The 15,161-nt window shown below is 37.0% G+C and overlaps 1 protein-coding gene across 1 annotated transcript in view; it reads left to right on the top strand.

The window, feature by feature from the left end:
* Positions 1-15,161, top strand: part of TTN (titin) — a 266,736-nt gene that overhangs the window by 31,871 nt on the left and 219,704 nt on the right. The window contains 15 exon segments of the mRNA XM_025039310.1: positions 3-284; positions 702-968; positions 1,062-1,334; positions 1,461-1,724; positions 1,817-2,077; positions 3,765-4,025; positions 4,569-4,832; positions 4,928-5,188; positions 5,310-5,570; positions 6,035-6,295; positions 6,808-6,949; positions 7,039-7,204; positions 8,299-8,530; positions 10,058-10,342; positions 10,558-10,683. Coding sequence (XP_024895078.1) covers positions 3-284; positions 702-968; positions 1,062-1,334; positions 1,461-1,724; positions 1,817-2,077; positions 3,765-4,025; positions 4,569-4,832; positions 4,928-5,188; positions 5,310-5,570; positions 6,035-6,295; positions 6,808-6,949; positions 7,039-7,204; positions 8,299-8,530; positions 10,058-10,342; positions 10,558-10,683 — 3,606 coding nt within the window.

Below are 15,161 nucleotides of genomic sequence, written 5' to 3'. Positions count from 1 at the left end.
AGCCAAGCAATTGATCACTTTCACACAGGAGTTACAAGATGTTGTTGCCAAGGAAAAAGACACCATGGCAACCTTTGAATGTGAAACTTCAGAGCCATTTGTTAAAGTGAAATGGTATAAAGACGATGTGGAAATTCATCCAGGAGATAAATATAGAACACACTCTGACAGAAAGGTTCACTTCCTCTCCATATTGACAATCGACATGGCCGATGCTGATGACTACAGCTGTGTACTAGTGGAAGACGAAAATGTAACAACGACGGCTAAACTAATTGTTGAAGGTAGTAAATAATCCTTTCAATGTTTCCTTAAGTTTTAAAATCACCCTTAATATCTGATAAAATTAGCTATGCAATCTTTTCCTTCATAAAAAGAATATTTGAGAATTGGATATTAGCCCCATAACAAGAATCATAAATTTATACTACTGATTAAGAATATTGACATTTGGGAATTTTATAAAGCAAGTTATTTTTATGACTTGTTTTTAAATGTTTTTATTGAAATATAACTTTAAAAGTAATTTAAAAATTAAAATAACTCTTTTCTTGAAAATTTATTTCTCAGTTCATCAGCAGACATTAAAAATATCCCTGATAGTATGGAAGAGATAAGAGATATACAAGGAATTTTCTCTATCCTAAGTCTAGATGCATAACTCCTCAAAGAAATTAACTTCTCTGTATTTTATGCCTCAGGTGCAGTTATTGAGTTTCTTAAAGAACTTCAGGACATAGAAGTTCCAGAATCATTTTCAGGGGAGCTAGAGTGTGTTGTATCCCCAGAAAATATAGAAGGCAAATGGTATCACAATGACGTGGAGCTTAAATCCAATGGCAAATACACAATTACATCTCGCCGTGGACGTCAAAACCTCACAGTTAAGGATGTAACCAAAGAGGACCAGGGAGAATACAGCTTTGTGGTTGATGGGAAAAAGACAACTTGTAAACTAAAGATGAAACGTAAGTTTTCCCATTCATGTTGGCCTTCAGTGAGCATCATTATGGTTATTAATAGAAAATAATCATGTTGATTTTCCTCCATATATTTCACAGCCCGTCCCATTGCTATCCTACAAGGACTTAGTGATCAAAAAGTCTGCGAAGGGGACATTGTTCAGCTCGAAGTTAAAGTCTCCTTAGAAAATGTGGAAGGCATCTGGATGAAAGATGGCCAAGAAGTTCAGCCCAGTGACAGGGTTCATATTGTGATAGACAAACAATCACATATGCTGCTCATTGAAGACATGACTAAAGAAGATGCTGGAAATTACTCCTTCACTATTCCAGCCCTTGGACTGTCAACTAGTGGGCGTGTCTCTGTCTATAGTGAGTACAACTTACATAGTTTTATGTGTACATTGTCAAGTGAAGTAGGGAACTTTAATGAACAGATATTTAAAACAATTTATAATCATAAATTTTTCATTTGTGTGTGCGTATGTGATTTTGTAGGTGTTGAGATAATAACACCTCTAAAGGATGTCAACGTGATTGAGGGTACCAAGGCTGTGCTCGAATGTAAGGTCTCTGTCCCTGATGTGACATCTGTTAAATGGTATTTAAATGATGAACAAATCAAGCCTGATGATCGTGTGCAAGCCATCGTCAAAGGCACAAAGCAGCGACTAGTGATTAACCGGACTCATGCTTCAGATGAAGGACGGTACAAGCTGTTGGTTGGAAGAGTTGAAACCAGCTGTGATCTCTCTGTAGAAAGTAAAGATTCTTGCATTTAACTTATCATTATTTTAAGAATTCTATGTTCTCAATGTAATAATAACCACGTGATTATTTTATTTTTTCCCCAGAAATTAAAATTATCAGAGGTCTTCATGACCTTACCTGTACAGAAACCCAAAATGTGGTCTTTGAAGTTGAGCTGTCCCACTCAAGAATTGATGTCTTGTGGAATTTTAAGGACAAGGAAATCAAACCCAGTTCTAAATATAAAATTGAAGCTCATGGAAAAATATATAAGTTGACAGTTCTAAATATGATGAAAGATGATGAAGGAGAATATACATTTTATGCTGGAGAAAATATGACGTCTGGAAAACTTACTGTGGCAGGTTGGTACATTTATCATTTAACCTAAGTTCTCATGTGGGGCAATTGTTTTAATTTTTAAAATTATTGCCAATTTTCTTTGAAATTTTCATCAGTTTCTTGCTTTCATGCCTCTGCTTATTCTGTTCTCAAAGGCAGAAGTACTCTCAACACTGTCCCCACCAGTCTACGTTCCAAATGTCCTTCCAGGCAGGAATGACTTCTCCTGGAATGCCTTCTTCTCTGTGAAGCGTTCCTTATTCTACCCATCTGTATAAGATCCTACTCCTTCAGTCTCAGGATCACTTTACATGTGCTTCTTTGTTGGTCCTTATCATATATTTTTCTTAGTCCTCATTTTTTCTTTTCGCACCATAGTATAAGCTCCCAAAATCTGGAAATGCTTCTTTTTCTTCTTTGTGTACTCCAGTATGTTGCATATGAGAGATGATCAATAAACGTTTGGTGAATTGAGCTTTATTTAAACTTTCCTACTCTAAAAATTTACTTATTTTTTAATTACTCTTGCTTAAGTTTTATTTCTTTTGTTCCCTTCTTACATTTTTATAAACCCAATGAATATTTTAAAAAGATAACTCAATGTATCAGTATATCTCTCTTATGACATGAAGTAGAACATTTTCATTCAGTAGAAATCCCTAGCCTTAAAATGAAACATCACATCTATAAACCAGTTGTCAAGAAGAAATCAGAGTCATCATTAATTTGTTTGATTCATTACAATTTTTAAGTATTGAGGAGTTGGGATATTACACTGAGATTAAATTGTACTGTCCATGACATCTGGTATATACAAGTGATATAGGAATAGTGTTTCTTATTTGGTATGAAAGTTTTATGATTTATACTTCATTACATTATAAAATTTCCCCAGAGATTTAACTGTGAAAACTTCTGAAACAATATTGTAGATCCTGAAATTTGATATATTTAATATATACTACGTTTTTGAATGTGTAGGAAAAAAAAAAAAAAAACCTCTGAGCTCCTGTGTGATTTTACTCAATATTTTTTTAACTATCTACCATAGCCAGACATTGCTATGAACTCAGGACACAAAAAGGAATAAGGCATGATATTTTTTTCTTGAGGAATTCACAATTTAGAGAGGGGAAGATACATCAGCAACTAACTTGCTGAAGAAGTAATTGTTTCTGCCGGTGGATGATGACACTAGAGGCAACGGGGAAAAAACTTCATAGGAAAGATGAAGTCATTTGTCAAAACAGTGATTTTTAGTATATAAAAATCTCTACCCTTATAGAAACATTGATGACTTAGACATTTTGTTTAGCAATTTTTTTCCAATCAAATACAAGACCTATTCCTAGTAAATAATCCTTAGAAGACTAAGTAGAATGCTTTTGAAGAAAAAGGAATTGCGTTAGATGTCATCCAGGTGGTATGCTGCACGTTATGGGTCTCAGAACTCCATATTAACTTGACAGTTGCTTTTCATTTGCAAAACCTTCTTGATTCCAATTTTTCCCTGGTTATCAGTCATACATACTTAGAATAAGGGGTTTCTGTGATACCTTCTCGATATGGGTTAAAATAATCTTATTAGACATTTTGTGATGTTCAAATTCATGTTTTAAAATTTGATATTTTAAATTTGATAAAATCAAAGATTTCTTTTTGTACAAATATTTTTAAAGGACTCACATTTGTACTTCTCTTGTTCCAAAGGGGGGGCCATCTCTAAGCCACTCACAGACCAGACCGTAGCTGAATCCCAGGAAGCTGTGTTTGAATGCGAAGTTGCCAACCCTGATGCTGAAGGCGAATGGTTGAAGGATGGCAAACACCTATCACTGAGTAACGACATCAGAAGTGAAGTGGACGGCCACAAAAGGAGACTTATCATTGCTGCCACCAAATTAGATGACATTGGAGAATACACCTACAAGGTGGCCACCTCTAAAACGTCTGCCAAACTCAAAGTTGAAGGTCAGTGATATAATAACAGATTTATCCATTTCAAATCATATTGCATTCTGGACAGTTACATTTTAAAAGCCAAATGGTATAACCATTTTGGATGCCATAAATCTTAGTTTTATAAAATCATTATAAACTCTTTAAGATTTCTTTCTGAGTCATAGACCACAGGTGCGAAATTGTTTACAAGATGTGTTTATGTGAAGAAGCCATTTCTTAGGTTCCAGTTCTCTGAAACAGCTAAATTAGATATTCTCATTCTCCATTCCTCTTTCGCTCTTTTCCAATCAATCTATTAAGCTATAGCATATGATTTTGCAAATTTCCTTCCATTCAAGTATAGAAAAAAATTAATGTGCAATGTATATTTCAAACTAGATCTCAGGTTTTCCTAAATAATCTCAAGGTGTCTTTTAAACCAGAGGTGCTACATAACTGCAAAATGTTTGATAACCATTCATTTACAAGATGATCAGGTAATGTCTCATTCAGGACTTCTTTTATTTGATGAACCATCCTTATTTTCTAAACCAATCATAAATTTGTCTTCAGCTGTCAAAATTAAGAAGACTCTGAAGAACCTCACAGTGACGGAGACACAGGAAGCTGTTTTCACCGTCGAGCTAACACACCCTAATGTAAAAGGTGTCCAGTGGATCAAAAATGGGGTCGTGCTGAAACCCAGTGACAAGTATGATATCTCAGTGAAAGGAACGGTTTACTCTCTGAAAATTAAAAACTGTGCCATCGTGGATGAGTCTGTTTATGGCTTCAAGCTTGGAAGGCTAGGAGCCAGTGCCAGGCTGCATGTTGAGAGTAAGTTGACTTAGAAACATTTTGTTATAAGTTGCCAGTTCATGGTCACCATTAAGTTAACTATGTCATTGAATTGACTCAACTTTCCTTATTAGCCGTCAAGATCATTAAAAAGCCTAAGGACGTGACCGCTTTAGAAAATGCCACCGTTGCCTTTGAAGTTAGTGTTTCCCATGACACAGTTCCAGTAAAATGGTTCCACAAGAATGTGGAAATTAAGCCAAGCAACAAACACAGACTGGTCTCAGAGAGGAAGGTCCACAAACTTATGCTGCAGCATATTTCCCCCTCGGATGCTGGGGAATATACAGCCGTGGTGGGACAACTGGAATGCAAAGCTAAACTGTTTGTGGAGAGTAAGTATCAGGCAGCCCCTACTGCATTTCCCGAGATGATTCCCAGGTAGTCAGTTGTTTGTTTCATCTATTTTTTTCTAAATAAAATATATTAACTCAAGTACTCTCTGATTTTCCCAAGCATTGCATATTACAAAAACCATGAAAAGCATTGAGGTGCCTGAGACAAAATCTGCCTCCTTTGAGTGTGAGGTGTCTCACTTCAATGTCCCTTCTATGTGGCTGAAGAATGGTGTGGAGATTGAGATGAGTGAAAAGTTCAAGATAGTTGTACAGGGAAAACTCCACCAACTGATCATCATGAACACCAGCACAGAGGACTCAGCAGAATACACGTTTGTCTGTGGCAATGACCAAGTCAGTGCCACCCTGAAAGTGACCCGTAAGTAAAAAAATAAATGAATAAATTATATATAGATATATAGATACACATATAGATATACCTATATACGTATATATAACCTAGTAGACTCATTATTATTCCATATGCTACGCATTTCCTTCCTAACCAATTAGTCCACTGAAAAATCCTTGATTGAAACGTCTACTGAGAGTTCACACTGAGTTAGGCACCATCATCTCTACCTAGATAAGCTTTTCCAATTAGAATAACATTAAAAGGCTACCTATAAAGATGCTCCAGTGTCTGTCACTTGCTCTTTCTGTTCTTTTGTCATTTGGCATTGTCCTGTAGAGAGAGGGGTACCTGGAAGGTGTCATAGCTCCTATCTCTAAACTGTAATCACCTTAACAAACATATTAAATTCTAGGTTTTCATTCTACTCCTTTTATGTCTCACATATTGACAAAAAGTCTCCTGGGGTCTCTTTCCTTTCCCTTTTGCAGCAATCATGATCACATCCATGCTAAAGGACATCAATGCTGAAGAAAAAGACACCATTACCTTTGAGGTGACAGTGAACCATGAAGGCATCTCTTACAAATGGTTAAAGAATGGTGTGGAAATAAAATCAACTGATAGGTGCCAAATGAGAACCAAAAAGCTCACACACTCACTGAACATCAGGAATGTTCACTTTGGAGATGCTGCTGACTATACCTTTGTTGCTGGAAAAGCTACCTCAACAGCCACCCTTTATGTGGAAGGTATGGCTTCATAAATGTCATATCCATAAAAATAATGTCAAACACACATTATAAAATGTTAATCGGTGCATCAATTGATAAACGGTAAATAAAATGTGGTATATTCATGCAATGGACTATTATTCAGCAATAAAAAAGTACTGATGCATGCTACAACATAGATGAAACCTAAAAACTTTATGCCGAGCGAAAGAAGCCAATCACAGAAGACTGCATATTGTATGATTCCATTTATATAGAATCTCCAGAATACACATATCTATAGAGACATAGGTTGGCCTAAGTCTAAGGAGAAACAAGAGAGGGGTTTGGGAGGTGATGGCTAAGGGGTACATGGTTTCTTTCTGGGATAACGAGAATGTTTTAAAATTGATTGTGGTGATGGTTGCACAACTCTATATACTAAAAGCCACTGAATCGTATACTTTAAGTGGGTGAACTATATAAAGTATGTGGATTACATCTTAATAAAGCTGTTAAAAAGGTTAATTTTTTTGCATGCTGTTTTTCAGCTCGTCATATAGAATTTAGGAAACACATTAAGGACATTAAGGTTCTAGAGAAGAAGCGAGCCGTGTTTGAATGTGAAGTTTCTGAACCTGACATCACTGTACAGTGGATGAAAGATGGCCAGGAACTGCAGATTGTGGACAGGTCAGCTGTTTTGTCTTGCTACATTCCATTAATTCCCAATTTCTTTTTAGTTATCATACATTAAACTTTAATTTCCATTTCATCCACAGAATAACGATACAGAAGGAGAAATACGTCCACCGCCTTCTGATCCCATCCACCCGGATGTCCGATGCTGGGCAGTACACAGTGGTGGCAGGAGGCAACATGTCCACTGCTAACCTCTTCGTAGAGGGCAGAGATGTTCGCATCCGAAGCATTAAAAAGGAGGTTCAGGTATTATGTACTAGCCACATTTTTGGAAAAATCATCAATAGTCCATTATCCATAATGTTATATTTTAATTATTGACTTTTAAATTGTCTAACCACAGGAGTCACAGCTGATCCCTACTTGTTTAGATTCTCATGCTGATATCAATTTAGTCAGTTTCCCCTTACTTAGGGAATAAGTGTGTCTTTAGCAGCTGTCAGATTCTTTAATTAAAGCAGCTATAGAAACTTCATTGTCTAATAGATAACTACTTTCCAAATAGCACCAACCAAAAAAGAACGAAAATTTAAACTGTGGTGTTTGCCCATCAGCTAAAATTAAGGGGCTTTAGAACAAGGTAGCATTTTCTCATAAGCTGCCTGTTATGGAGAGGCAGGTATGTAGGGACTCAGCTGGGAACACTTTCTTCGAGGTCCAAGAGAAAGACCAGTTTGAGCAAAGCTGGATGCCTAGCAAAGATGCTGAGCAGCCATCTTTGTTCTTTACAGAGCTTGTCCTCATGGGTTACAGTCTTTCCACATGATATAATGGAGGTAACACGTTAAGAAAAATGTCATTTGAGTTTAGCTTCATCATATTGCTCATCTAAGAAGAACCAGGCATTATAGGCCTTGGGCTGTGGTGAAAACGCCTTCAGTGAGGACTCAAACAAACTGGATATGTCCTCCATTTTTTATTGTCCAATTCTGAACCTTTATTTCCTCACTTTTAAAATTGTTCCTGCCAGTCCACAAGGTTATTGTTCATATCACATAAAATCAAATTGAATAGTAACTTAAGGGTTTTATAAGAAAAAAGCCCACACATATAGTGTCATTGTTTATGTTATTATTAATTACAAAACAAACATTTAAGGATAAAATCATTACCTCTTTAGGGCAACCTCCCTCCTCAGTGCTGGTATAAGCATAATTCTCTATAAAAGAAGTTTGGGTACCATTTTCCTAAGGACAGGAAAAATTAGAATATGCTATAATCAGTCATAATATATCATAATGTATAGGTTTTACATGTTCTTCAAATAAGCAGTATTAGGAACAGGTTAACTAAAAGGAAACCATGGCTTCAATTTTCTTTTTATGTTGCTTCGTCAAAAGGTTATTGAGAAACAACGTGCTGTCGTTGAGTTTGAGGTCAATGAAGATGATGTTGATGCCCACTGGTATAAAGATGGCATTGAAATCAATTTCCAAATACAAGAACGACACCAATATGTTGTAGAAAGAAGAATCCACCGGATGTTTATCTCTGAGACCAGGCATAGTGATGCCGGTGAATACACCTTTGTGGCAGGAAGGAACAGGAGTTCTGTTACTCTCTATGTCAATGGTAGGTAGAACTATTAATATCTTTTGTGGCTCCAGCTAGAATAATCCTCCCCCTTAGGTTACTAAAGTTCTGGTAGTTTCTGGATAATTTCTAAAGAACTCATGGTACCATGTGTTTACATCTATATGTATTTTCACATTATACCTATGGAAAAGGGATGGCAGCTGTTAAAATGACTGTTAAGATGCCATTTCCAAAAAGCACCTAATGGCTAGATCTTTATTTAGTTGGTCAACACTATTAAACATCCACTGTGTGTCAATTATAATATACCCCAAATGGGTTTCTAGAAACAGTATTCAGCTCTTCTACTTGGGCCTAACAACTTAAGTACTCTTGGCATTTCCAGATGAGAGGTATTTCCAGCCTCTCGTCTGCAGCACCTGAGAGAACCTAGAAGTCCCCTTTGAGACCACAGAGGGCCTAGAGAGCCACAGACAATGCGGAACAAGTTCTCTCTGCCCCAGGAACTCTTATTTGGAGGGGGATTTCCACATGCTACCAGGTCCTCGGAGGAGTGCCATTAAACTATGCACTTTCCTCATTAGAAACCTTAGAGCTGAATTTGAGGCTGGCCTAGATCTGAGCCTAACCTAGATATGCAGAGAAAATGGAACCTCCATCCCTATCCTTATCTTAGGCCATATCCATCTAAATAGATATCCCTGAGGCAGATGAAGGAACACTAGAAATAATCTCAAGGTTCACAAAAATGAACCATATTGCCAACATTTCCTCAGTCCCTAAGAATCAAATGGTCATGGTATCCAGTTATTATTATTCCCGTATTAGCAGTAGAGATACTCAGGCTCAGAGAAGTAAATGTCAGTGTCAGAAACCAGCCTCACAGAAGTCATTTCTCCTCCATTTCTGGGTCCTGTGAGTTACCTAGTTTCCCTCACTAATCAAAAAACTAAGTATATGCTTTCATTAGCATAACAAGAACGCTGATTTAAAAAAAAAATATATCTACCTAACTACATTTAACTAGATCTGAAATAACATTCATTTATTCTTTCATACTTACTGATACAGTTCACTAGCACCTGTATATAAATAAATGGCTAAAACATACACACAAATACTTGCAAAACAAACATACTTGAATGGGATGAGCCACCTCACCGTGTGATTTGCCGAAATAACTTTTTAAAATAGGTAGCATGTGGAAGTCATTCTAGAATTCTTTAGGGTACTGGCCATTGCTACACCCACACCCAGACCCAGACCAGGAACAGGGGTAATGCTGTTAGGTTGAGAAACTCAACACCTTCAGCACCCCCCTCCCCGCGTAGAATATCCAAAGTATCTTTCTAAAGCCATTATCTCTACTTAAGAACAGAATTCTAAATGTTTTCTTCATTCTACCACAAAGAATGTCCTATTCTGAAGCAATTAAAGATGTCACAACTCCAGAGTTTTGTTTCCAGGCACGTGACCATCCCGCAACAAATTAACGTAGAGTTTGATGGGCTCTCCCATGGTCTTGTGCTTTCTCACGAGCTCTTTGTTTTAATTTACTCTCAGCTCCAGAACCGCCCCAAGTTCTGCAGGAACTCCAACCTATTACTGTGCAGTCCGGCAAGCCTGCCCGCTTCTGCACTGTGATATCCGGCAGACCACAGCCCAAAATTTCCTGGTACAAGGAAGAGCAGCTGCTTTCCATTGGATTCAAGTGCAAATTTCTTCACGATGGGCAGGAGTACACACTTTTGCTGATCGAAGCCTTCCCAGAGGATGCAGCTGTCTACACCTGTGAAGCCAAGAATGACTATGGAGTTGCCACAACCTCAGCTTCACTCTCGGTAGAAGGTAGAAATGCCTTGCTACTTCTTAGCTTTAAATAAAACCTAAACAAAACAAAACAAAAAAACAGCTTTTGTGTTCTCCCAGTGCATTTAAACATACAATTTGAAACTCTGCAAGTGCTCCACTACGACATAAATTAAGATAAATCAGCATACTCCCTTCTACAAGGTCTGTATGGTGACTCAATCACGACAAATCTTGTAATCTCTTTTCTTTAGTTCCGGAGGTTGTGTCTCCTGATCAGGAAATGCCAGTTTATCCTCCTGCCATCATCACCCCACTTCAGGACACTGTCACCTCTGAGGGACGACCAGCCCGTTTTCAGTGCAGAGTTTCTGGAACAGGTAGGTTTACAAGCAAAGGTGTCAGTGCTAATATTTGCAAAAAATAATGTGAGAGGAAAGTTTTCTCAACTTTTACTCCATTGCAAACATCTCTCATGTATATCTTGAAGTTTAATGGGACTTCTCCAGAAAACTTACTTTAAATATTATTGAATTAAAAATTAGGTTAGTGTTTTTCAATAGTGGACTGTATATCTAAAAATGATTAAAGTGATAAATCTTGTTATTTTTTTACCACAATAAAAAAAGAATTAGATCAGTGTTTTTTAATGTTTTAAACTTCAGAAAATGTCATATTGCCTTTATAATTATAGTTGTACTCTTTTATTTCTTGAAAAAATATTACAGAAACCGCAATTATTATTAGTTTAAATATAAAGCATCTACCAAGGTTTCAAAAGAAGAGTCTATTTATATGTAAGACATTATTCAATCTGTGGACAGTGTTTGTGTGAAAAAGTATATTTCTTTGGAAGGTAGTATCCTGCAGTGGTCAAAAGTAAAGGTTTTATGGTCAGAGGGGTTAGATTTGAATCTTTGCTCCACTTTGTAACCTTAGGCAAATATATGATTTCTCTGGTTCTCCTTCCCTCATGAATAAAATAAAAATGCTATGACATTCAATCTTAGAATGTTCATTTCATGAGGGCACGGATTCTGTCTCAGTACTCAGAACCCGATACCTGTGAAGCAGTAGTTACTCGAAGGGAAACTCCATGAGTACAAGGTTGCATCTTTGTCCTAGAATCGCTCTGTATATAGTAGATACTCAATAAATAATTGTTAATCAGACAAATTAAGGATTGTTAAATAACTAATACCAGTCACTTAAGACTATTATCAGGATTACATTAGATAACCCAAGTCAGCACTTAGTACAGTACCCATCATATAGTAATCCTTCAATCAGTTAGCGTTAGGATTTTTAGTCAGGGTGTGCTACCCAAATACCATCATCCCCAGCCCTCACTCCAGGATTCTGACATTGGTAGAATGAGACAAAATGTTTGGAGCCATTTCATGCCAATTATGATTATAGACTGACCTCAGATAAGTGCAAGATAAATCAGCTTCATCCCAAATGAAAATCACACTGTCATTTACTTGGCTATTTTATACTACCTCCAAAGGGAAATTCTCAAAGCTTGGGCATCTCATAGCACTGCTTAATAAGTTTTATTGTTTTGTTTTGTTTCTTATGCTTCTCCCATTAGTTTATGACCTAGTCTCTACATTGCCAAAAGCCATTTTCCTTAACAAGTTAGTATTTCAGTTGGACTTCTATGACCTTATGATTTCCTCCTCTGGGAAATGACCTAGAAACCCAATGGACCTGTTTGATTTTTTGAGCATAATTAAAGGATATAATGTATGCAAAGCACCTATAGGCATGGCTAGCAAGTGACTGGTGCTCAATACTTTAATTTTGTTGTAGCCATAGAGAGGAATTATATAAACATAAAATTCTAGTATTGTGTGACCAACATGGAGAAATAACATAGAGTTTGTCACTTTAAAGCATAGTGTTTGAGCAATACTAAACATCAAGAAATGAAGACTGATTTAATAATATTTTACTAACACAATAAAGAAAAATGCAATTTAATATCAAATTCACTAAAGCCACATTAAATAATTCATCTACTCATTGAATTTTTAGAGGAAATTTTTCAAATAAAAATATATGGATTGTGCAAAGTAGTGAGTCTTAACAATATTTGTATAGTGCCTTTTATTTTGTAAATCATATTATAGTTTTGCCTTTCAGGTATTGCAAAAATACATTTGAAGCCCTCTATAAGACTTCAATTTGGGTAGAAAGAGAAAGAGAAAAATCTCTTAGCATTTTACGTGATTGATGTCTTTAAATGTTTGAATGGCCTTCATCAATTCATGAGATCATCAACTCTCATGTGTGGTAATATTTATACACATATATAGGTTTTAGCACCCTCTCGTAAGCATATATTCTAGATGACAAAAATTAAATTCATTAAATAAAATGCCCTTTTAAAAGCTTACCAAATCACACAGTTCTATGCCCCCAGGACTGAAAGTATTTACACAACTTCCTCTGACCAGGTATTGCCTTAAGAAAGTAAATGCAGCCCTGCCTTCTACAAATTGGGAGAGAGGGAGGGATTGTGAGTAACTTGCTGAAGCGTGGAAGGTGGCCCTGAGCAATCTGGTGGTGCTTTCCTAATAAAGTGTTGCCTACGGAAGGTCTCTGGTGCCACCTACTGGTAGAAGAGCAGTTCAGAGAAATAGAATTTTAAAACTTGTAATAGCATTTTTTCTAGTGTTTATTCTACAGGTAATGAGTCATTATCATTTGGAGGCTTACTTAGTGACAGCTAACTAAGAGAAGTAGTAAATAATTCATCTAGCAATGATGGATGCCCATTGTTCATTTAAGCATCTATTCAGTTTCATTCTACCAACATTTGTGTTCCTGCTGTGGAGACATTACACTAAATGCTAGAAACGCCAAGACCAGGCCCTTGCCTTCATGGAGGTCAATGTGTAAGTGAGGAGGTGCACAACTAGATGCCAAGGTTGTAGCTGCTGTAATATCCCACATACTCAGTGCTCTTTGTCTGGGAGACAGTCAGAGAAAGACACACGGACAGAGTATTGAAGCATCAATAGTATCATTGAGCACAACAGTGTTCCAGGCAGAGAACAACATTCACAAAGTCATAAAGCTTGTGAGAACCCTTCATGTACTGGAAATGACAAGTGGTTTAAGTATGGTTGAAAAGCAATGCAATGAGTGGGCAAGGAGGGCCAGATGCTAAAGTGTTTGGTCTATGCTTGGAATTTTAAATTTTGTCTTGTTTACACTGAGGAACCAATGAAGAATTTTTAAGCCACTGAGTAACATGATCAGGTTTGCTATTTAGAAACGGTACTGTGATAGTGAAAGGAGGAATGAACAGATGTGAGAGGTGAGATTGGAGGTAAGGGCCCAGGGGAGAAGCTATCACCATAGGCTTGGAGAGTGTTGACAAGGCTTCGACTAGAGGAATCAGGAGAAAGAAGGGAGTAAATTGTAGAATTCAGGAGGTAGAATGAACAAGATGTAGAGAGCAAATACACTGGAGTTCTGGGGGTAAGGAGCAGGGGCAGTGAGGTGGGTGGCCTCACAGAAGCTACGTGAAGCCAGTGGCCATCACAGATGGAGTCAGCCCAGCCCAGAAGCACCAAGTCTGTTACCAAGAGAGGTCTCACCTTTTAGCTCATTTATCATTGACAATTCATGCCTTTCCTAGTGCTTCATTCAGTTCACCAAGAGAAGAAGTTGTTGGTAGGAATAAGCGGAAAACCTCGTAAGGGGGCACACCAAGCTCTTCATCCTTCCACTTCCATTGACTATTAAACAAAGAAACTAACTACCTCATTCTAGGATGATTGCTAAATTCTATGTGATGGCATTACCTAATATCACATGGCCCTGTCTTTTGGAGTGTTATTGAAGGCACTGCTGATCTCGTCCATGATGTTAGACATTCTTGCTTTATTGGCTGACTTGTGCCAGTGGTTTATAAAGTCCTTTCATAGCTATATTCACACATCAATTTGAAGCAATGAATAGCCCATGAATTATATGTCTCGTTTTACAATTGAGGAGTCTGGTCCAGAGGGATTAAATGACATCTCTGAGGTCACATAGCTGGTAAGTTGTAGTGTCAGGATTACATTTTCTACCTTTTCTTTTTATCCAGGGAAGTGAAAAGATTTGTTTCTTTAAAAGGAGAACCTGTAGTTTATAAACAACTTAATACTACCATAGGAAGGAGGGGAACATTCATAAACCAATAATAACGCAAAATGCAAACACATGCTAGATGATTAGACTTTTAGAAGACCCCACTGATGGTGCTGAGATAAGGAAGCAATATAGTGACCATCTTCCAAAAACAAGATGGCTTTGATTTTGGCTTTTAAAACAAGTACCTTATTTAAATCCACTTGACTTACACGGTGTTGTTGTAATGAAATATAATATTTTTACAAGTGCCCATTAGCTTAAACTATAACAACGTAATAATGTTATTTTACCTCTGGTTTGGGTTTTTATTTTTTATCATTTTAAGATGGTTCAATTATTATTTACTATTGCCACTACTTTGAAAAAAGCCAAATTTATCTAAGATGCCTAAATGCCATGACTCTTTCTTCCAATTTAAAACTTATTTTTTGCAGTGCTGGGAACTTTCTTTGCTTGCTCATTGGTAATAAAAAAATAGAGTTTTTTCCTCAACCTGCAAGGTGTCTGTTTTAGACTTGGTGAGATGATGATCTTCTCAGATCTCTTTTTGATTGATCTTTCTGCACACCGGAGTGCAGATTTTCTTTACTACCTGTCCCAGTAGGCAACTGCAATTCTAGATCAAACTCTTCATGATGACTGTTTCTCAGGACCATCTTTTTCAAGGTCACTGAATATGGCAAAATCTTTGCTGTTTCCACTGCAT

Source organism: Pteropus alecto, unplaced genomic scaffold (assembly GCF_000325575.1).
Source record: "Pteropus alecto unplaced genomic scaffold, ASM32557v1 scaffold3, whole genome shotgun sequence".
In the NCBI taxonomy this organism is placed as follows: Eukaryota; Metazoa; Chordata; class Mammalia; order Chiroptera; family Pteropodidae; genus Pteropus; species Pteropus alecto.
This window is presented reverse-complemented; position numbering and strand designations above follow the sequence as displayed.